The sequence below is a fragment of the Argiope bruennichi genome, chromosome 2 (genome assembly GCF_947563725.1).
Source record: "Argiope bruennichi chromosome 2, qqArgBrue1.1, whole genome shotgun sequence".
Taxonomy (NCBI): domain Eukaryota; kingdom Metazoa; phylum Arthropoda; class Arachnida; order Araneae; family Araneidae; genus Argiope; species Argiope bruennichi.
The window spans coordinates 98,452,677-98,477,450 of NC_079152.1; the positions used below are offsets into that span (position 1 = coordinate 98,452,677).

Here is a 24,774-nt window from a genome sequence, read left to right on the forward strand (position 1 = left end):
GCTGTTTCCAGCAGCCATCATCCGAAATTGATCAGGAGCAATTTACATAATAAAAATGGGAATGCAATGAACAGAAGTGAGACAATATATGTATGCCATTGCATGGCTGCTCAAAGCTCAGGAATACCACCATTAATTTTTTTTGAGGATTCATAAAAATTATTTGGAAGTTTGGAACGATTTGCAATAATACTATCTCCAGCAGATTTAATATCACTACAAATGTTACATAACTTGGAATGATCGGCCATCATTTGGACATTGTCAATTGAAGAATTTTTAAAAGGTTTTAGAATTCATTCGTTTCTAAGAAATCAGAGGAAATGCTTTCCTCAATGCAGCTGAAATTTAAAATCAATCATGTGGTTCCTGTACAAATTATTACTTTGGGACAACTTGGGTTGTGCTTCCTTTATAGAAATACACATTAGGATTTTAAATACAGCATTGTAAAAAGCAAGCCCTCGTTACTTAAATTAATATTTAAAACAATTCTTCCTTAAGAAAAATAATCACTGTTTTTAAACATAAGAAGGATAAGGCATATTTTATTTTATTTCAGATTAAAAAAAAGTGCATGCATCAATGAGTAAAATTACATTGAGATAAATATATACAAGATATCATAGCTGATACCTGTAAAGCTCCAGCTCTTTTAACAGTTGGATAAAGTGGGCTTCAACTTCTGCATAAGACTTTTGATTTTCCTAAATTAAATTGAAAAAGAGAATTTTATAGTTATAAAAATAATCAATTGCATTAAATATTAGAAGGAAGCTTTCCTCTATAAGTATGTTAGATAAATAAATGTTCCAATAAATTAATATATTGTCAACAAAAATTCAATAACTATAATTAACTCTATTATTTTCCTTGTAGCAAATTAAGGGGTGGGAATGGCTTTATGGAAAAAACATTTTTTAATTTTAGTTTAATGCTGAAAACTAGCCTCTTTTGGAGATCAGCTTGTTCGCCCAGACTATTGATTTATAAAGTTATTGCAAGATTAACATGGCAAGCATTTAAAAAAAAAATATTTCACTTTGCTATTTAATATGACTGAAAAATGTGAATTTCATTGAATTAAATAACTGTATATACTAGGAAATAAAAATAGAAGAGAAAATCCTACTTCGGAGTTAAGAAATTAATTTTTTATCTTAATTTTAACATTGGAAAAAGCAAGCAACTGAAATAATTTGATCATAATATTAAATATTTTTTTTTACAGATTGTGCATAAAATTAAATTGAAAAATTTATTAAAAAAAGAATTATTATAATTTATTGAAAAGAGGCAGTAGACTCTCCATTGCCGAATGGTCATAGCACTAGTCTCGTAATCAACAAATCGTAAGTTCGAATACCACTAGAGACAATGTGATTCACAGTTTACGTAAATATTTAATTCCTTGATTTTATGTTTTCCTTTATTTCATGTTCCAGCAGATTCTGGACCTTTCTTTAGTTTACTAGATAAGTGTTCTGGACTTTTCTTACTGTCTCCAGAAAAGTATTTTGGAACTTTCCCTGTTAGTATAAACGCAGAAGATCTGTCAGTCACTGTGTTCTGAGTTCAGAGTTGAGTTAATAAATTGGTTTAGCTCTACTTCTTATGTGTGTCATTGCGTTCCAAATTAAAGTACCTACGTGAAAATATCATTAAAAAGATATTGAATATTTCAATTATAACTATTAATTGGAGTAAAAGGAAATTTGTCATCAGTTTTTTTTTTTTTTAAATTCCGCATTACCGTATTTATTATTAATTGCATGTCATTGCCAAATTTTAGACTTAACTGCATTAGTTTTATTATGGCTTTTAATTGTTTTTCCATGTTCATTTAAACATTTTTTTTTATTTTTAAATTTTTATTTTCAAAACTAACAACATAAATTGTTGATGTTAGAAACAGTCAAAATTAGGACTTGAAAATCACTTTTCAGCCTCAAACTTCTAAGATATTGCATCTTTAAGTGCAAAAATTATTCATCTAATTGAGGTGTAAATTTGATTTATTTTTCTATCTCTAATATTAAGAAAGTTATAGCAAAATGAAAATTTCAACCCACCACAATCCCCTTGAGCTAGATAGCCCATTTACAAACACATCCAAGGTTTTTACATTTTTTACAACATATTCCAAGCCGGTTAAAATCTAAACAAAATACTTTATCAAAAGTGTCATTTTAGTCATAGATAAAATTTGATTATATTCCCCAATGGCATGCGATTATGCCAAAAGTTCACCCATGGCTTGTGATTAATACAAAAATACCGAAAAAATATATATTCTTACTTCTTAATATTTTCAACATTATAACTAATTGTATAAAGCTAGTTTGGTAAGACTTAAGATTAGTTTTTAGAAAAGCATGACAAAACTGAGTTAACTATTCAAAAACTTGGCAAAAGCTCATCATCCATAATAACAAAAAGCTTTTAAGCTTAAAAAAAAAAAAAAAAAAAAAAAACCATTTGGGTCATTACAAAATTGCTTACATTTACAAACGAACATCAATTTTGTAGGCCATAAATTTTGATTATTTTCTTTTTAAAACTGCAATGTGATAAATAATTCTGAATAATAATAACAATAACTTTCCCACAATTGTGAATAATTCAGCAGAAATTCAAGTCCCAGATGTGTATCACAGCAAGGATAGAGTGAAAGAAAAAAAAAAAAAAAAAAGTAGTCCGCTTTTGAAATTTTTAAAAACATTGTAAATTGTTAATAAAAATTTGTTGTACTTCATTCCAAAAGTTGAAATTCGCCTTCTTAGCAATACTCTTTATACAGAACACGCTATTTATTATTCACTGAAAAATATATAGTGAACAGCCTTTGGTAATAGTGAAAATGGAAAAAGTATATGGAATAGTTGATGTGAGAGAAATTTTGCTAACTCTTGTAATTACAAATTATGAAAAATTAACAAGAATTTTCTTTTCATGTCAATATTTTTTTTTGTATAAAAATCTTTTAAAGATTAAAGGAGAGATTAAATAATGTAGCATTTAAAATACCTTTTAATTATACTTCGAAGTTCAGTGAGTTGGGAGACTTTTTGAGCTTCGAGAAGTACATCCTTAGGAATTCCAGCTAATGCAGCTACATTTATCCCATAACTTTTTTTACTAATACCACTTACTACATTGTAAAGGAATATTACAGTTTCTATACCATTTGAGTCGTCACTCTCATCTAAAATTAAGAAATATGAATTAGATAATGAATTTATACTATAATTTCAAGTACAACACTTCATGAAAAAAAAAAGTATTATTCCAAATGACAGACAAAATACAACTATCCTGAGTTTTTAAATGAAAAGCAGAAAAACATTGTATTTAAAATTTTATCACAAAAAAGAAAAATTTTGTATATTAGGTACAGATTTGGAATAATTGGACTTATTTTAAATATACAGTGACAGAGAAGTAATTTTAACTAAAATAAGATAACTCTTTTGTTGTTTTATTTCACTTTAAAATAATGTAATTAACTTTTTATAAAATACATTTCCGAACAAGGGAAAAAAAACCCCCAACAGTTTATAGAAAATTTTGTCATCAATTCAATTAAAACAAATTGCCTCACTGGTTTTGTAAATTGGACCATCAATTTTTGGAAGCAAAATTAAAAGAAAAATATTTGTTGATACTGAAAGTCTTACCAGCACATATTATATGAACTCAAATTTGAAATTTTAAGCACTTTATCAGATCCCCCCCCCAGGAAAAAAAAAAAAAAAAAAAAAAAAAAAAAAGACGAAGGAAAACTATATAACTGTAGCTTTTTTTCTTTTTAAACCAATATGTGATAGCTTTGCTGATGTTTTATTGTTTTTTGCTTTGTTTGTTTCACCTAAAATTTAAAAGGATACTATTAATTGTAATTGTTTTCTTGGCTATTCCTCAAGATATAAGTTTACTGATTTAAACAGTCTAATTTTGTCAGTTATTTGTGGTTCAATTTAAGCAACTGATAGATACACATATACAAAATGCTTTTTATTGCAACCAAATTATTTAAATTTAAGTCAAATAGTTTCTAATATGACAATTTAACAACATATTTTTGCTATTTTAAAACAGCATAAGGGTCATTTGCCTTTCGTTAAAAATTAAATTGATAATTCTAAATATAAAAGCCAGTTTTTAATTGTAGCCATGAAGTTCATTCTCTTAAAAATGATTTCATACATTATTACAATTTAATTTGCCTATTTTACCACCAAAATATTTAAAAACATTTAAGACTATTTGAGGAAGAATTAGGACTACAAGAAATAATTTGAAATCAAGTATAAAAAGGAGGCTGCAGGGATAATTTTATTCAAAATGTTTTTCACTGCTAAATATGCTATCAAATTTTACTTCAGAAACTTTTATTTGTTGTAAATATAACATACCATTTTTTTAAAATCAAAGGATTGCCTATGTAAAACTTGAGGAAAAACTCCAGTTATCAAATTAAATGGAACATGTTCATATTTGTGGTCTCTGATTTACTTAGCGATTTTCAGATTATGCCAAACCCCATTTTAGAAAAGATGCAAAGAATTTACCAAAATGACTGCACTATGGTTTCATTTATTGGTCATTTATCAAAGGGGCCATAAATATTCAATTAAATGCTGTGAACATATATTTATATAATTAAAGGAATCCTCTCTGTTTTCTTGATCATGTTTTTAGTTCAGCCTTGTATTATTTTTTAAATTGAATATTCTGAAAGACTTGGTCAGTTAAATTTATTGTTAGCATCTGTTTTGAAGTTATTCCATCACTTGAAATGAAAGTGTAACAGATAATTTATTTGGTTCAATAAAGCATTTTAGAATCGGAAATTAAAAAAAAAAAAAAAAAAAAATCTAAAAGAAAAGTTTGTATCATTTATGAATAAAAGAAATCTAGAAATATTTTTTTCTCTCTAAATTATAAAACAATTAAAAGATACATTCAGATTTTAAATTTTTATTAATTTAGAAAGCAATTCTATGTTTACATTTTTTAAAAATCTGGTGTGATGCCTTATTTCATAGAATGTTTTTCAATGCGTCTATGATATAATCATAATTAATTTAAAGCATTTCTAAAATGGCCTAAAGCTTTTTATTTTTCTTGTATTTATGCATATTATTACATTCCTTTTTACTAAGCTATTAAGTTTTCTCTATAAAACATCCTTAAAAAGTTTTATAAACAATTAACTTGATTTTTATATTTTCTTTTTATAAACTACTAATTATATTGTTAAAAAAAAAAAAAAACTCTTCCTTGATACAACATATTTACTTATTAATTTTTTGCTACTATTTAAAGAATTTGATAAAACCCGTAAGACATGATTGTTCATTGGCTCTATTTGTGTAAAAATACTAGTTATTTGTTACATGCTCCTTTGCCAGTTACATTTATTATTCTACTGCACTAAATATATTAATTTTGAGATTATTTGGAATGAAATCTTACAAATGACTGAGAATGTTGCTGCTCCTTGAAGGATTAATCCCATTTCACATTGCAAATCATAAGATTTTTCACAAGAGAAAAATCTAAATATTTAGCCTAAAAAATATTTTAAATTTTAAAAAGTTAAGCTAATTGATTGGTAACAGTATTAATTTTACAAATGAATATAATGAATAGTTAAGTTCTTTTGATTCCACAAGCAATACTTACTATCTTTTAAGATATAACCCATGTGAACTACAGATATATTTTCAGGATAATGTTTTTCTAATTCAACAACAGGAGGATAATGCGTCACAAATAATGTAAAACATTTAATCTGCAAATAAATTATTGGAGTAATTAATGTTGAAATCTTCAAAAGCAAAATTTGTGTACATATATTTATTATATGAATGATTGATAAATTGGAAATATAAACTTCAAAGATTACATATTAACAGTGATCAGAAAAAGAAAGAGATAAAATATTTTTTTTTATTATTTCTATAAGCTTTGAAAAATTATTAAATGAAAGTCTATTATTTCTCATATTGGCAAACATATGTTTACACTGTACCCTTAATACATTTATATTAATGAATAAAAATTATATATTATTCATTAATAGAAAAAATATTTTTATTCTAAAAATACAAATTGTTATAAATACAGAATAATTTATGAAATATATGAAAGTAAATGTAGATCTAATAATTTCAATAAAATAAACAATTTTTCTCTTTATACTTTAAAATAAGTTTCCAAACAAATATTTTATGCTTTAATTGGTATAAATTCACCATAAATAATTTTTAAGAATCACGATTAATAGTTTAATAAAACAACTTCCTCATTTTCTTATACAATTTCAGTCCAAAGAAAATGGTTTAAATCGAAATCTTTTAAATCCACTATAGATCAATTTTGCATTTTTTTTTACAAATAAGGTAAAAATTAGTTACTAGTTGAAAATATTTACAAACAAATTATAGATTTTAATGTAATCATTTTTTTTCTTCATTTTTACAAACACAGATTACACACTAACCTCTTTTTTATGTATATTATAATTAAAGAAATAAAAGTTAATATGAAAATCGTATGAGAAATATATGCCACTCACTTCTGAAATTATATACTCTAAAGTAGCATATGCAACTGCTGTTCCATCATTTGTACTTGTTCCTCGTCCTAACTCATCAAGAATAACAAGCGACCGGGAAGTTGCGTTTGACAAGATTTCAGATGTTTCACTCATTTCAATCATAAATGTGCTTTTACCTTGAGCCAAAGCATCATCAGAACCCATCCTACAAATTAAAAAACTAAATTTATATACAATAATAACAAATAAAAAGCATAGGTTAGTTCATAATTAAATTACATACAAAGAGATATTAAAATGAATTAAATATAAGAAATTAAAAAAAAATATTTTTTAATATAAAGAACAAAAATGAAAATATGATAATACTCATAAATTTGGTTAATCAAAATTCAGTAAGAAAAGAAACAATTTTTATTGTTTTAAATGCCTTCAACTTTTTTTTAATTGTGTAATTTATTATCATTATATCTTATAACTTTAAATGAGCAATTTTTGTATATACATAAATTTATTTCATGTATCTCAGAAACGGTTCTAACGATTAGGATCAAATTTTATATTTAGATAAGGTTTTGCTTTTTAAGTTTATATATATAGGTGTCCTTCCTGAATAAACATGATTTTACACATAATTTTTTTTTTTATAACTAACTGTTAGAATAAGTATATTCAACTTCCGTTCCAAAGTGTGGGAGTGCAACATAGTGGTCAGAACAACATGAATGATGCATGTGTTGTGGGTCCTCGGTTCGAGTCGCACCTTTTGCTTTATATTTTTACTTATGTATTTATATTTAATATTTTTGTTTTTTAAATTTATCTATGTAGGTGTCTTTACTAAAAATACTCACACACACACGCACGCACACATACTTCCTGTAACTAATTAGAGCTTTTTTTCTATCTGCTGTCATGCTGAAAATGTCAAATAACACCATCTCGAACCCGATTTCACTATGGTTTATTAGTGTAAGTTAAAAAATATAAGTAATGATAGATAATGTGTAAAACGAATACTGTAAGATAGCAGATTGTTTTAACATGTTGAACTAAATACATTCATGATTTTTTAAAAAAATTTAAAAGACCAGTTCATATGTAGGTAAGATAAAAAAATATTCATACATAAACAGTATGTGATTTGTATCTGAATATTTTCTACGCAAAACACCATTTTACAAAAACCTTGAGCAAAGCCCAGTCTTTCAGATATTAACCATAACAAGAAAACATTTCAAAATATACTCAGCCCATTTAATTTGAAAAAAATTATGAAATGTGGCTGTAAAATACATAAATAAATGTATAAAGAATTACCTGACATATATAGCATCAAAAAGTGGAATGGTTGCAGACTCTGCTGGAACATAACTGCCTAAGTGAGCCATAATAGCAATGAGAGCAATCTGGCGAACGTAAGTGCTTTTCCCTCCCATATTTGGTCCAGTCACAATCATACATCTGTTTAGTGCCTAAACAGAAATATAAATGACAAATAAAAATACCAGGATGCATTATATTATGTGTGTGTAAATATAAAGCACATAATATATATATTCTAATTTTAAATTTTTGAATTCACTATTCTAAATGAATGGAAGTGGTATATTTAAAATTTTGGCACGTATTCTATAATAAAGTATTATCCCCTCCCCCTCCTGTAGAAAATTATGGACTTTGGGTAAGACTGTGATTGCCTTGCAAGTCATTGGCAGATAGTAGTTATGAAATATAGATCTTTGACTTGAAGCTAGCGTATTTTAGGACCTATCATGTCATCTTTGGTGATTAATCCTTATAGTCAATGTACAAACATTCGAAAACTGAATACATATTTTGGATGCCTTTTTTTTGCAACTAGTTCAAAATAATTATATAAAAAAAAATTACAATTGTAGTCACATGTTAAATTTCATTTATTTAAATCATTGTGTTTTCGTGTTATTATGTTTAATACTTTTGAAAGACCAACAAATGGTTGACACTTTGACTGTTGACAGATTTAATTCAAAATTAATAAAAATCTATATTTTCTATGTAACAAATTTTATCTATCTAGTATTTCATGTTTTGTAGTTATTGAGCTCATTTGTATTTGAATTAGATTTCCTTTGAATGGATTTTGCTCAAAATTAGATAGAAATTTACAAATTTGGTCTGAAATACATATACTAAGTTTCATTCGTCAATTTCAAAGCATTTTTGAATTATCATGTTCCCAAACAGAAAAAAAATTCCAAAAAAGTGTTTTTTGGTTTGAAACAAAAAGATTTATCAAAATATCCATGTTTTTTTTTCTCCTCTTTTGACTATCACAAGACTATTACATTGATATTGAAATACTTTCTTCACATAAACTTTGTATATAAGAAAGTAAAAATTAAAATACAAGATTACAGCACTAAAAACTTTATCCACAGCTTAAAATAGATTTTCCCCCTTTTAACATTTCAAATAAATTTCTTTTCTTAAACAGTAAGGAGTTTAAATAGGAACTAACAGATTATATTTTTATTATAAATCTATATACTTATAATAAAGCTCAATGTGTGTGTGTGTGTGTGTTGGCACTCTACAGGCCAGGTCATTTGACATACAGCTACCAAATTTGGTACATGTATACCTTAGAGGTCGGGAATGTGCACCTGGGGTCCCTTTTTTTGAAATTTTAATTAGAATTTTAATTATTAATTAAAAACTAACTTTCCCGCCAAAAAAATCTTCCATTTTCCCCACCGCCAAATGAGTAAGGCTTAAATTTTTTTTTCTCCCAACAGCAATGAGGCTAGGGTTAACATTTTTCGGCAGATTATTTCAAACGATTCTGTTCATTTTCTTAATGTTTGATGCATTTAAAATTAAACGTTGTTAATTAATCCATGTTTCAGATTCATTCTGAAGTACTTTTGAATTAAAATAACACAGAATAAAGGAAATTAAAAATGTATAATCTGCATAGCGTTACCCCAACTGGAGTAGAAAAATTCCCGCATTTGCGTTACCGGAGCTGGCGAAGAAAATTCATGCATGCGCATTGTTTTCTGACTGTTGACATGGCAACCAACGGATGATTTAAATTATTTTTTAAATTGCATAAAATATTTAATTATTAAAATTTAAATGAACATTAAGATTGGCGAACCGGCTGGTCGCCAAAGGCGGCTAGTAATAGAATATTGTGAATAGTAGTGAGATTAATGAGCTTAATGGTGTGAGGATAATGTTTAACAAAAAACAGGTAGATGAGATAAACATCAATTTCTCCAGTCAAAAAAAAAAAAAAAATGACAATTTTAAAGAGGAGAAGTAATATTACATTGTTTTAACAATAACATGAACATTAAAAATGTAATAAGCAATCAAACTATTCCTTGGCACATTTTCAATCATTAAATATTTTTATAAATATACATTATTTTAGTGTTTACAGCAAGTGAAGTGAAGTTCTAAATTAAAAAATAATAATAATGCTGCATTGAAATAGTAAAAATGTTTCACAAAACTTAATTTTTTTATAGTTTAAATTATGCTAATAACTCACATTCATATCAAGGTCATTGGCTACAAACTGATTTTCTTCACCCATAATTTTTGTAATTATTGGATGTCGGCCTTGCTGGATATGGAAAACAGGTTCAATGGAGTTAATAATGTGAGGCCTGCAAGTCAAATTAAATATTTTTTTCAATCATCAATTCCATTATAAAATGCAATCACAAAAATTGAAAATTAAATTAAAAAATACATAATGCAAAAATAATAAACAGAGGTATCTTTAAATACAAGGATGGCTCATACATAGGCAGTGTATAGTTACTGCACTCCCAATTTTTTACAGAGTGTAAATTTTATCACATATTATTCTGTATTATCCAATCAATTATTATCTATTTAACAATATAATGTCGTTTTCTTTCAATGTTTCAGATGAAATATGAGTTAAACCAAGGTTATTTTAAAGAACAATCAGGAAAAAAAAGCTGGGTTACTTTTAATTTTCCGTGTCAAAGGACTATAGATTATCTTTATCCTAGTTTCTTTCTACTGGTGCATGTACATTTAGAATATTTTTTGACATATACACATTAAATATTTTAAATTTTAATTAAGTAAAGTATTATGATCATTGGTAATACTAGCAATATTTGTAAAAGGATTTTAAATGCTTTTTCACAGCAGAATTCTTTTGAGAGAAATTAAATATGGAAAAAAAATAAATAAATAAATAAATAAATTTGTAAATAAACAATAAAAAAATTATAATAGTATAAGAGAGAGAGGGGGGGGGGAACACATTTACATTAAAAATATCAAATAAGGCAGTTTTAGAGCAACATATGTTATTCACACAGAATAAAATGCAAAAGGTTTGAATGTATGCAACATCTTAAAGAGTTTCAGCAAATGCAATAACACTGAAAACAGCATATACCTATTAATAAATATACCCGAAATTAGTAATTATTTTTTATTCTTGAATTTGAAGCATTCAAAATGAAAGAAAGTATTGTTATTTCCAAAGTGTCCACATCAAGGTTTTGAGAAATATCTATGTTTTAGGATCCTAAAGTCACCCTTCCATCCATTATTTTTTTTGAAAAAAAAAAATGAATAAATAAATATATTTAACTGTTGATGTGTATGAACATGATAAAAAAAAACTAGAACAAGAAAATTCAAAACAATATCTTTACATCAAAATTGTATATATGCATCAAATTTTGTTCTTCAACCTTTAGAAAATACATTCAAATTTGGCCAAGAAAGTTTAAATAACTTGCTATTTCTGGTGACCAGCTCATTGCCCACATTATTGACTTTTTAGGTCATTAAATAATCAATATAGAATGGATTTAAAAAAAAATTATGCTAGTATTTGATACTATTGAACAACATCGAATCAATTTACTCAAATTAAAAGGTGTATGTATTAAGAAATAAAAGCAGAAGTGAACATTTTTTTCTTGAGTTAATAACTGTCAATAGCAAACTGTTAAATGTTTTGACAAATGAGGTTGAATTTCATTAATAACATAAAGATTTTGTTACAAATTGTACATCAAATTGAAAAATTAAAAAATATTACCAAAATTAAGGACACAACTGTATGGAAATAAAATTAAAAAAGTTTTTAAGGTAATGCAAAGACCAATTTTGTAACATAATTATTTTGGAAGATATGGTCATAAATTTCTATAATTAAGTTATAGCTCTTGCCTATTTGGTGACAGTTAAGCCTATTTTTGTGTTTGATCAAACTTTCTATTTGAGGTCTATTTCTTGATTTCTTTTACATATTCTGTCCTTTGACTGAAAATGGATTTATTAGTGACACAACAAACCTTCTCCAGAATATTTTTAATATGTTTGCACTTCTATTGATTTGCTAAGTGAAGCATTGAATTCTATGAAATTACAAAAAAGTTCACGAAACTGTGTGACATCTGTATGATGGTTTGTTTATATATGATTGTTGCCATTTGACCGTGAGTAATAAGAGCAATTCATATGCCACATACATTAACATTATATGTGTATAGCTAAGTAATTTTTTTTTTTTTTTTTTTTTTTTTTACATTTCAAGATTTTCTATATATGCAATTAGTCAATAGATGTAATATTTAAGAAACTTATACAGGACTAAAACATTACTAAAAATTAGAAAAAAAAAGAGAGCAAAAATTAAAATTTTCTTGCTTGAATTAATACAAATAGTAAAATGGATTTCTAATTATGAAATTTATAAGATGTAATAAAGAGTAAAATCGATAACATACAAGTAAAACATGCCATTAGACAAATAAGTTTATGCCTTAATAAATAAATAGGAAATATATATATATTTACATGTACTTCAAAAAAATAAATTCAAGTAAAATTCTCAAAAACATCTACAAAATAAATGGTATAAAAATTCTGAACCTCACCTACAATAATTTTCTACTTTTGCTACTTTTGACAAACTGAAAAAACAATCCAATTCTGCCAAATAAGATATTGCTCTTTTATACTTGTAAAACTGGCTTCCAAAATCACTGCAAAAATGAATTGACTTTATTACCTCATCCTAAATTTAAAACAAAGATGCAAAATATGAAAATTCTTACTTAAGAAATGCAGACCATGCATCAGCTGCATGCCCAATCAAAAGCTCTTTTTGTTGATCTATTTGGCTACAAAATTTGATAATTTGAGGAGATCTGAAGCGTGAGACTTGTTTTGTTCTAGTAAATAACAATAAATAGAATTTTGTCACAACAGATAAATACTCTTAATAAAATATAATACTCCTGCTAAAAAATCAAATGAATTTAAATAAATAAACAATAGTCATAAAAGATAAAAGAACTTGCATCAATTTAATAATCAGTTTTGATGAATAATTAAATTATTTTTTCAGTGATTTCATTCATTATTGTTTTTAATCTTTTTGATCTTAATTTAAATATTATTAAGTAATAAAATATTCAGCATGAGAAATCTACATTTATATAGATTTTACTACAATATATTTATACAAGCTAGAATATATTATATTAATATACTGATAGATATTTCTTTAAGCATATACTAGTGAAATGTGATTTTACTTTGAAAATATAATCAGTTTTAGAAATGAGGTCATATTAATTTTTATTTTATTTTAAATCTATTTTATTGTTTTAATCAATCAAGATGAATTTTTTAGTATTTAATAGTTTCTCCTAATTTTGAATAATTTTATAACTAAGAGAAAATATACAAACTAAATATTACTAGTAAACGTTAGCTATTTTAAATTTCATTTGATAACCTATCGATACAATCTATAATTTGATCATTAAATAGTTTACTGTTTCCTAGTAAATTTGAAACTGTTATTATTCAAGTAAGGAGGGAAAAAAAAACTGTTCAACATACAAAAAAACATGGAAAACTTTGCATACTCAAATATAGCATTAAGATTATAATGCAACTGAGATAATACATAATTTGTATAGAAAATATTAGATGCATTAGGTGAAAAGTTTAAATATTCACAAAAATTTAATTATAGCATTATATAAAAAATAACCATTGATGATTTTCCTGTTGTTTTTTAAAGTTAAAATTAAATATTGCTATCAATAATAAGTTCTTATACAACAAGATGCAAATGCACTTGAAAAAAAGGGCTTAAAAATGTATTTGAAATAGCACAGGAATTTATTTATACTAGTATTTTAAGAGCATTAGTAAAGTAAAATAGCAAGTTTTGGCATATAATATATAGTGGAAAACAGTAACAGTAAATAGTGTCAGAAATGAAAACTAAAAGCAATTATTGAACTCAATATAAAAATCTGCTACAAGTAATAAAGAAAAAAAAAAAAAAAAAAAAAAAAAAAAAAGGAGAGTATGAAAATGAATAAATTGTGATAAGGATTATTATTTTACAATATATTTTTTGACTTATCAAGTACAGTTACCAGTAGAGGGATGTTTAAATACTTACGAACTAATTTTCAGCCAGTCATTTGGCACCAGTCGTAGATAACTGTTTGGAACTTCAATTAAATACTAAATAAAAAAATAGCAATATCATTATATTAAAATAATGACAAGCAGAAGACAATGCATACATAACTTTTACACTGCATTTTATACATAAACATGTAGATATTACATTTTCACAAAGAGGAAGTTAACAAAGAAAAGCATTACTCCAAAAGAAATTGCAAAAAGACACCATCATCATCATCATAAAAAAAAAGCCTTTTAGTAATATAGAATAATTAAAGTATTAAATTATGAAATGTCTAAATTAATAATTAGGTCACATTTAAGTTATATGAAGCTTTTGCATTTGCTTATATTACAATATTATTTAATCCTTTTATCTTGATCATTACTATAACAAAAATAAATCAATGCAACCATGCTGTGTTAGAAACAATTCAATTAAAAAAAATTAATAAGTTTTAAAAACCAGAAAAATGTAGATATGAAGATTATTGATTTGTTAGAAAATATTTGTTTAATTTATTAATACAGATTTATGTATCAAAATTGGTTTTAACCTTCAGCTTTAACTAGCAGGCTTTATACATTTTAACTAGCAAAACAAATTCAAATTTAATAATTATAAAGAACTTTCATTGCTACAGAACTTAGATTGCTAGAGATAGTTGAATAAAAGAACAACAATAAAATAATATTTTATATAAAATCATTAAACCAGAGCTAGGAGGAAAAAAAGTAAATATTTAGTTATGTAAATTATGCACCACATAACAAAATATTTTGAATGGAAAAATTAATGGCAGAATTTTAGATTTACTTAAACTATATATAATATTTGTTCACTTTTCTCATTTAATTTTAAAAGAAATATTTAGTCCAAAACTTTTACAGAATATAATTATAATTATTTTACCCATCAAATGTTTCAGCCATTCTAAATTACAGATTAAACAAAGTTTATTTCAGTTGCAATTTGTTCTAATATTTATGTGACAAAATACATAATTTAATATAGTTGTATCTTATAAGTTTATATAATCTAAGATTCTAAATTATTCAATTAAATCCATTAATTCATGTGGGAACAATTCCTTCAATGTGTAAACAAGAATAAAAAAAATTTATAAACAATTATTTCATTTTTTGCCCAATGATTTAATTAATTACAACTACACTGAGAAATCAACATGTTAGAAAATTTCTGTTAGTTTTTATCTATGAAAAATGCTGATTCAGAATTGCTAGGAGTAGAAACAAATATTTTTAAAGGAAAAATATTTTCAAAATTTCAATTTTTAATTTTTTTTATTGATTCCTATTTTTTTAAAAGAAGCTATTTTAATAAGAAGTAGCAATATATTTAACCTTTTAAAGCAAAGCTAACATTGAAAATTGAATTTTTTGGTAAGAAATTAATGTACATTTGTAATGCTTTGATAAGTATTAATTTCTTAAAAAGATTATAAATACCTTTTGACCAGCAACTGTAGCATATTTGAAATTTATTAATTTCAAAATTTTACAAATATCTGATCTCAAATCATTTAATTGTTCTTCAGCAGCTTTTATTTCATCTAAGCACTTTTTCATTGCAGGATACATTGAAATATTGCGGAAAACTTTAGTTTTATCTCCTACTCTGTAAGGAAGAACAACAATAATGAAAAGAATATAACTAAAAATATAGCAGGATAGAAATTTATGAGCAATATGCATAATAATAACCAGTTACTTACTTCTGTTATAAATGATTAATAGTATTGCACATAATTTAAGGAATAAAAATATAATCTTATATTAAAAATTGATTTCTAACATTTTTATTAATTGGTCTTTTTAAAAAAACTTACATGCATGAAAAATTATGAAATCAGATATTTTTTCCATCATGCAAATATTATTTCCATTTTATTCAAAATGATAGAACTCATGAAATTTGCAAAATTTAGCTAGCGAAATTCTAAAAATTTGTCAATAAAATAGCAGAAGAAATTTCCATTTGATACTCAATATAGAAATTACAAAATAGATGAATAAATCTTACCTAGCAGCCTCAATGTCAATATTGCTTAGAAATCTATCAACATCATCAAGCAATTCTGGAAGTTCTGTTAAGATTATCTTTGTACGAGGAACAATAATTTCAGATGAAATTTTATCATTAATGCTTAAAAATTCAGATTTAATTTTTGTAAAGGATTGAAGAAGATTCAGTAAATCAGAACAGCTGCACTGAAATAAAAGAAAAAGTTACTTAATACAAAACATATATAAATTAAAAAAAATGCACTAAACAAATAAATTTTTTATAGCATTTTCAGCTAACTAATTCAATGTGTCAAATTTAATACAAGTTATCTGCTTCACAATTCAATTTGACAATTCACTCCTCATAAGATGTTTTAAATTTATATTTACCAAATAAATAACTAATATCAATCTAAAGCAAATGATTACCCTTACATATAATTTGGAAAATATAAAAGCTTACCAAAAATATGCATTACATAATGAGCAAACATTATAAAATAACAAAGATTTCAATTTCATACAAGGTAAAACATGTATTGAAAATATTTACATTAATAACTGTGTAATTTTTATTTAAATCACCTTATGATGAAACACACAGGACAAAATTCTTTCAAGATCAGGAAGTTTTGTCAAAGACTTTTCCACAACTTTAAAAACAATGGATTCCGAATATATGATTTCTGTCAAAATATTTAATCTTTCTTCTATCTGACTAAATGGGAAAGGAAAAAATATATAAATACGATAATAGTACATGTTAGTAGAGCAAAATTGTAAAACAAACTTAACTAGTCAGAGCTTCAAATAAACTTAATTACTCAATTAAAGTGATTAAATTTATTTAAATTCTTCAAAGCTTTCTAATTTGAAGATTTTTGAAAAAGATATATAAAAATTTAAATGTATTTGGTATAGACATATTATATTTGTAAAAATAAAAACTTGAAAATAAATGAAAAAAATATCACAAAATGAATTTAAAAAATGTTGAGCTACTTCAAAGATGTTAAATAAGTCTATAAAAGTACAAAGACTTTTGTTTTATGTATAGTTAAAGTATAAACTAATTTTAAATTTAATAATTTCAAGACTATTAATGGCAATAAGTCGATTTTAGGAGAAGCATTAATGCAAAATATTGACTGTATACAATTCTCCTATCAGACACACATACTTTTTATTCCCTTTTTTATAAAAAGGATACAATTAACTTCTTTTTTTCCAAAAAAGTCTATTTACACAATTTTATCAAAGACAAAAATCTTTAACATTAGACAATTATTTCCTTATTTAAATTTGCTTTATTTGTGTTAAAAGACAAAAGATAATTTATTTAAATGATAATAATCCTTTGTTATGGTAATATCTTGCTTTTTTCTAGAGCAGGATCTGAGAAAAAGTCAGGAAACTGCTTCAAGTAAGAGATAATTAACGGTTCTATAAAAATAAATTTAAATAGTATTCCTAGGAAAATAGTGTACTAGGAATACTAATACCATTTGTCAAATGATTGGTAAGCACCAGAAAAAAAAACTGATGATAATAAGAATTTTTTAACATTCAGTGGAGAAAAAATTATATGTAATAACAATTTAATTTAATTTTTCTGATCAAAGATCAAATCAAGATTTGATTATCAAGATATAGTAGTTGATCAGCGCTGTTGGAGGGACCATTTAAAAGACAATAAATTTTTTTCATTTGAAAGATTAGCTTAATAGCATCCAGGAAATATGAGAGAACAATAGTTTGCTTCACTTCAGCTCTCAACATGAGGCTCTGAATTTCTGACTCTGTTAAAAAAAAAGAAAGAAAAAAAAACAAAAAAAACCGTCGACTGATAGTGATTTTTATATGACATAAATATGCAAAGTAACTAAAAGCTTACATTTAACTCTGAAAAGAGACTGTTAAGTTGTCAGAGAATAAAGAATGATTTCTTATAATATTGCCGAAATATCATAAGAAGAGAGGAACTACCTTTCTAGGCATGAAGATTATGGTTTATTTATTTCCATCAAAAATTTACCAGACATTTTTTTTTTTAGCATAAAATATAAATCAAGCGATCTTAAAAGAATCTTATTGCTTTTGGTCAGTTGCAAGAATGCTCTCTTTTACTATAAAACATGATGGAAATTCTTCACTTTACTATATCCTAGGTTATTTATGATGAATGGATTACAACAAATATTACTTTAAAATATCCAAAAAATTTGAAATATTACTTTTCTTTTTTCAGAAATAAATTGCAAATACATATTTTAAAAAATGAAAAATTTGGCAGTGAAACTTAAAAGTAGGTATACAATGCATGAAACAGCAGTTTTTAATCCTTACCAGAAACATTAAAGTTCTCATTTTGTTTATAACCTACTTTACAATCTTGCTTATTTCCATTAATTTTTGCAAAAAGTGCTATAATGAGATTTTATATCACCAAAAAAGGTAAAAGCAGCAATTTTGTAAAGAGTTTTTGCTACAAATTCCAAAGATATATAAAGTGTGACAAAAGTGTATCATTATTTAAGGAAACTATTTAGTGAAATGACAAGACAGATGGCAATGAAAGGTGGTAATGAAAGACAATTCAAAATACATAATTTAAATATAAATAATCATATTTTTAAATTCTTCTGGTGTTTATTAATGAACATTACGATTAACAATAAAATTTCAGAATAAAATTATTTTGTTAAATACCACTAGTTATTAAATTATTTCCTTGTATATAATAATTTCAATTCCAAAATTAATATATCTCACTTTATATCTTTTAAAGGCCTTGTAATCCACAATTTGAGCAATCTTTCACCAAATTTTGTTAAAGTTTTATTAAGTACCCAAAACAAGCTACCATGCTCTGAAAAATTAGAATTATTTCTTTGAATTTCCAAGCCTTTTAATGTAGTTGCACTCAGAACCATTGTCTTGTCAGTTTCCAGTAGTTTCATGTTTCTGTAAAGTACACAAAAAAGATTAAAATAAGTATAAAAAGGATAATTCATACAAGAACTTGGTACATTCAAGAAAGTAAATGTATATACACAGCAAAATAATGTACTAAAAACATGAGCACACTCTGTTTTCATGATTTAAAATTATTACCCATAAAATATTGTTGAAATAAATATTGTTAAATTGAAGAATAATCTCTTTTAAACTAAATACGTATTTATTGTTAGTTTCAATATCAGTTTCATTAATTTTAATTTATTATCATGAATAAGGATCCAGGATTTTCTTATGCTTTTAGGAGACAATCATATGATTATGCCTTCTTATTTTTTACAGTATTACTTAGAATACAAATAAACATGTTTCAAACAAGTAAATATACATTTGTATTTGGAGTCAAAATGCAAAGAACATTCTTAGAAAAAGTACAGTTTTTGGAATTTGATCATTAACATGAGGGATTCTAAGTTTAATATAATGTTATTATTAAATTAAAAAAGAAAAACATAATTTAAGAAATAACTAGATTTTTAAAAAAATAAAGAAATCCCTAAAAATTGTTTAGATACTGATAATTTTTGAGGAAATAATATTCTCTGAGGAAAAGAATATTTCAAAGCAATAGCTTTTGAGAATGTTGGAATACCATTATCTTCCAATAATGAATAGTTCATTACAAGAAGTCACAATTTCTTGTGTCTTGAATTATAGTATTAAGGAGGACTTTTCTTTTTTTCAGTTTATATAAGAATGAATAACTATTTATTGGTTTCAATTAAAAAGCAAATGCAGATTCTATAGGATTTGAAAATAATTCTATAATAAGATCATAAAGCTTTAATGCTCTGCTTAGATTTATAATTGTACTAAAAAAAATTAAGAGAAAAATTGTAAAAAAAATGTGATTGTGCAGCAAAAAATATAATACACTATGCAGATTAATACAGCTGCTGTCATTTCTTAATGCTGGATAGTTGGCTTAAAACAAGCTTTCAAAATGATTGTTAGTTTCTAAATAGAAACCACATAATGAAATTTTGAGGCATCTATTTTTTTAGATATGAGTACTAAGCATAATTTTAAAAATTATAACAGCAGGTTATTAGTGAATAGAAGCAGTTCAATTTTATGTCGAAAATAGTTGAAAATGTCAGTCCTTCTGTCATTAATAAAATGTGGATTATATTTCTAAGAAGAGAATCAGTTTTCAGAATGTATAACAGATGAAAACCTAGAACTGCAAGTGTTACAAATGTATGAAGGAATAAAATTGCTTCATCAACCCACTTCAGATTTTCTGTTAAGCAACCACATTCAACAAGTTAATGGAGGTCTGTACTCTTTACTGGTAATTATAGATTTTATTTGCAAAGTGAGTCAAGAAGATGGTTGCCCAAGTGAAAGATGGGAACTTGCTATTATCCTAGATATATTTATGAAACATACAGATCTGGATCATCATACGCATGTTTACGCCACACTGCTTTATACATGCAAGAGGCATTGTTAATGTTCAGTTCTATAGAGATGACATTTTTCATCTATTTGTTTGTATTTAAGCTAATATAGTGGATGATTTCTTCAAGCCATAAGAGGACAATGCAAAATCATACAGAGCTCAGATGATGCAGAATTATCTTTGTGACTATAGTGTATATCAATAGACTAAATTTTCTTCAGAAATGAAACTAATTGAGCATGTTTAAGATACTTTAGTCAGATATATTACAATATTCCTTCAAAGACTTGAAATGCTTTGGCACAATAATGAATTTGGCAGTGAATTGATTAAAGAATATTATTATTTTGGAAATGGAGAACTGCTGATATATCTGCATAACTATTAAAGATGATTATATTTCATATTACAGCTGGCCACACTCTGACTTGATATATTTTTCTTTTGTATATTTTCAAGATATAAAAAAGATTATGATTTTTCTTTTGGGCCTAATTTGTGAAGCACAGCTGAATTAATGTTTTAATTAAAATTCATGATATTCCAACAAAAAGAAACAACAATTGCCTTAATTTTTCTCTCTATTCTTTCTATTTGTTTCAGAAACTAATGTATAATTGATTTAAAGTTTAATTTGTGATATACAGGAATGATACATATTTACAAAATTTGTTATAAAGATGCAGTCATTGGCCTCAGAAATTAAAAAAAAAAAAATGTTAATATTAGTTGCATTATAATGAAAATATTAAATATGGTAGAATCAAATTAATGAACATATTTAAAGTAATGCTAACTTGCTTAGTTTTGATATTTTTTAAATATTAAAACTGTTGATAAATATAAAAGTTGCAGCAAAAGATAGCATGAATGGAAATAACAATGTAACACAATAAAATAAAAAAAACACACACACACACACACACACTAAAAACAGAAAAGAAATTTTTACACTGATTTCATTATGCAATCTAACACAATATTACTTAACAAAAAAGTAATAAAAATACATTATAGCTAATAGGGCAGTAGTTGTTTTTGTTTGATTCTAGAAATAAGAAAGTAATATTTGAACAACATCAGAATTTTAATTGATGATAAAAAGAAAATTTTAAAATTCATTGTAGTTCTTTGAAAAGTAACAAAAAAAAAAACAAAAAAAAAATTACTTACTGTAAATTTCTTAAAGTACTTTCTAATTTAAAACTTGACAAATAAGTAATTAAAGCTGAAAGACAAGACACAACCAATTCTGGTAAAGTCAATATTATTTGCTGTATATCTTGTGTCATGCAAGCTTCTTGGGGTGATTTATTCCCTGTATAGAACTTAGTTACATGGTTAAGTGCAGTAGAAGTATCAAGCACATTTTGAATGAATCTTTCAATTCTGACAGACCTAAAAAAGAGAAGGCAATAAAAAAAATTAGGTAATAAATGCAGCCTCTTTTCACCATTGGGACACTTTGCAAATATTTGTAAAACTTAAATAATATTTACTTCAGTTTCAATGTGTCCATTGCTTTTATGTAGTTAATTTTTGTTTTGGCTTGAAATTAATAACTATAGTGTCTTAATGCTACAAAACTATAACAAGAATGAGGTTTCTATTTGGAATTGAAAATCTTATCAATCATTTTTTCCCAAGCAAAACATAATTTATATCAGATGTCCTTAGCAGCTCATGCTCTCACTTACACACATAAAATGACCTTTCAAGAAAATTAATTTATCAAAATAATCAAAAATGCCACTTAACATCTATATAAAGGTAACACATACAAACATACGCCCACAGGAAAAACTTTGTAATTAAAAAGTCTGACTAAACATTTGTTTGGAGGGGAAACTGGTAAAATTAAGTAAAGTGTTTAGAGTATCCAAATAATTTTGAACTGACTGCACATATGCTAATATTATATATTTTAAAACATTTAAATGAAAAATCACTTAATAATTCAGTTGTTGTTACAGCTTTAATATTCAAATTAACTTGTTAAGAATAAATGTGATTTAACTGCAGTGTTCAATAATTAAAGTTAACGATCCTTGATTCGTTAAAATAATTTTATTTTTCTTCATCACCACTGAGATTGATAAAATAATCAACTTTCATCATAATTTTTCACTGTAACTTAAGCATGTTGAATTGAAATATATTAGAAAAGACAAAGAAAATTGTAAAATTGAGTCAAGTGACTTGTGATTGGTTTATGGAAATTAATCAGACTTTATTCAGCTCTTTATTTACTTTTCCTTCACATCAATTTATTCTCTTTTCTGATAAGTGAATTCATATACATTAAATATTTGACATATTATTAATAAATTTTTTATCTCAGATGCTTTTAGAACAGCTTTAAAAATTTAATGCTTGTTATCTATAGTCTTTTTGATAGTATGAGTACGTACAAGTTCATAAATCAGAATAATTTTAGAAAATCATATAAAAAAAAAAGAAGGTTTTAATTATGGAAAATGGTTTTAGATTGCAGCAATAAAGCATTTAAAAAATTTAATACAGGCAATAAAGCATTATGAATAAAAATCAGACAAGCAAATATGTCCACTAATTATCATAATAAATTTACTTAGAATTTTTGGAATATTAATGATAAAAAATGGTTTCATTACTAGAGACTAAATGGGAAATTTTTTTTAACAGAATATGGTAATAAAACACAGTAAAAGAAAGAAACTACAGAATTAAATTTAATGCAAATATTTTTAATTTCTAAAGATAATTAGATAGTTCAATAAATTTGACCAAGTTAAAAAAAAAAATGTTGTTTAAAAATAATTTTTATGTAATCTGTAAACATTTATTTTGTAGAAAAATCTCGAAGGAAAAAAAAAAATAATACCTGCCAGATGAAAAACTGCTAATTAGATTTTCAGCTTCTTTGCTTAGATTAGATGGAATTAAAACTTCTGCAGGATTGAAGTGGAAGAGATAAGTCTCAAGTTTATTTCTCAATGAAGAGTCTTCAAATGACGTATACACAAAATCACCTGTAGATATTTGCACTGCCTATAAGAAAATAAATTTAAATGCATATAAAAGAGAAAATATATCACTCAAAAGAACTAATCCTAAAATAATATTATCAGATAGTTAACATATTTCCTTTCGTCAGAGTAGTATGAATATATCACTATATTATGGAATTTTTAAAAGTATTTTTATGCATCCAATTTTCTATAGATTAATAATGTGTTTATGTCATGTAGCCTCATCCAGATAGGAAAAGTAATATTTAAGTATAGCATATATCTAATTCAAAAGTTTTATACTATTTGCTAGCACATAATAATCACAAGCTTTTATATATATATATATAATTATTATTATTATGAACAAAAATAATATAGATGTTGAGTGAAAAAAATTCTGAAAAATAACCAAGATTTTGTTATTATCTCAGGAATATTCATCAATATTGCAAAATCTCTGTTTTGTTTATTTATTAAAGAATCAGATAATGTTCACTATGACATGAAACAATTAATGTGTACACTGATAAAATTTTAGCAAACTAATACTTCTTTTTAAAAAGGAAACATTTATCATCAGCCAGAAGTCATAAAAAATTGTGTTAACTTAAAAGAAAAAGTAGTTGAAAGAAGGCTGAAACACAAAAATTAAGCCAGCAGGAATATTTTAAAATTTAAAAATGATATAACTGTAGATTATAGTTGATTTCAGCAAACTCATTTGTTAAATTATTGGAACAGCATTTTTCTTTTCTATTTTTATAAAGTTCTATATGAGGACATTGATTGATAACATGTATTATATAACAATTCTTTGGTTGAATAATTTCTCTGATCTATTATCTTATGATGAATTGGTCAATGGGGCTGATTGTAGAGGACAGATTAATTCTTTTAAATTACACAACTACAAAGAAGGTTTTTAAATAATTGTGGGAGTGGAGTAGCTCTTTATTCAGAATTGAAGAACCACTACTAAAATTATCTACATTACAGAAGGTCTTCCTGGCATAACGAAATCAACTATTTAATCTTACAGAACTAATAATTAACTACAGAACAGAATTTTTGTGCATATTTTTGTGCTATAATTTAGCTCCGAACTCTTCTACTTAATAAGTAAATAATGCCAAATTTTACAATAGCTAACATGCTTATCTTAATTTAGGACCTAATAAAGAAAGTTTTTAAATAAAAATAATAATTGAGAATCACTACAATTGTACATCAGTAGTGATTGCCATATTAGCTTGATCATAAATGCTCTAATAATTTTCTTT

The 24,774-nt window shown here is 25.2% G+C and overlaps 1 protein-coding gene across 1 annotated transcript in view; it reads right to left on the bottom strand.

Moving 5' to 3' along the window:
* Nucleotides 1-535: 535 nt before the first annotated feature.
* LOC129961961 (DNA mismatch repair protein Msh3-like) overlaps nt 536-24,774 on the bottom strand; it is a 32,880-nt gene continuing 8,641 nt past the window's right edge. The window contains exons 6-20 of the mRNA XM_056075610.1: nt 23,365-23,531; nt 21,675-21,899; nt 18,851-19,042; nt 16,664-16,796; nt 16,095-16,282; nt 15,521-15,689; nt 14,043-14,107; nt 12,676-12,792; nt 12,496-12,603; nt 10,110-10,227; nt 7,886-8,040; nt 6,584-6,770; nt 5,689-5,797; nt 3,028-3,205; nt 536-707 (exon numbers count right to left, since the gene is read on the bottom strand). Of these exons, the coding sequence (XP_055931585.1) occupies nt 656-707; nt 3,028-3,205; nt 5,689-5,797; nt 6,584-6,770; nt 7,886-8,040; nt 10,110-10,227; nt 12,496-12,603; nt 12,676-12,792; nt 14,043-14,107; nt 15,521-15,689; nt 16,095-16,282; nt 16,664-16,796; nt 18,851-19,042; nt 21,675-21,899; nt 23,365-23,531 (2,163 nt within the window). The 3' untranslated portion in view covers nt 536-655. The remainder of the gene's footprint in view (nt 708-3,027; nt 3,206-5,688; nt 5,798-6,583; nt 6,771-7,885; nt 8,041-10,109; nt 10,228-12,495; nt 12,604-12,675; nt 12,793-14,042; nt 14,108-15,520; nt 15,690-16,094; nt 16,283-16,663; nt 16,797-18,850; nt 19,043-21,674; nt 21,900-23,364; nt 23,532-24,774) is intronic.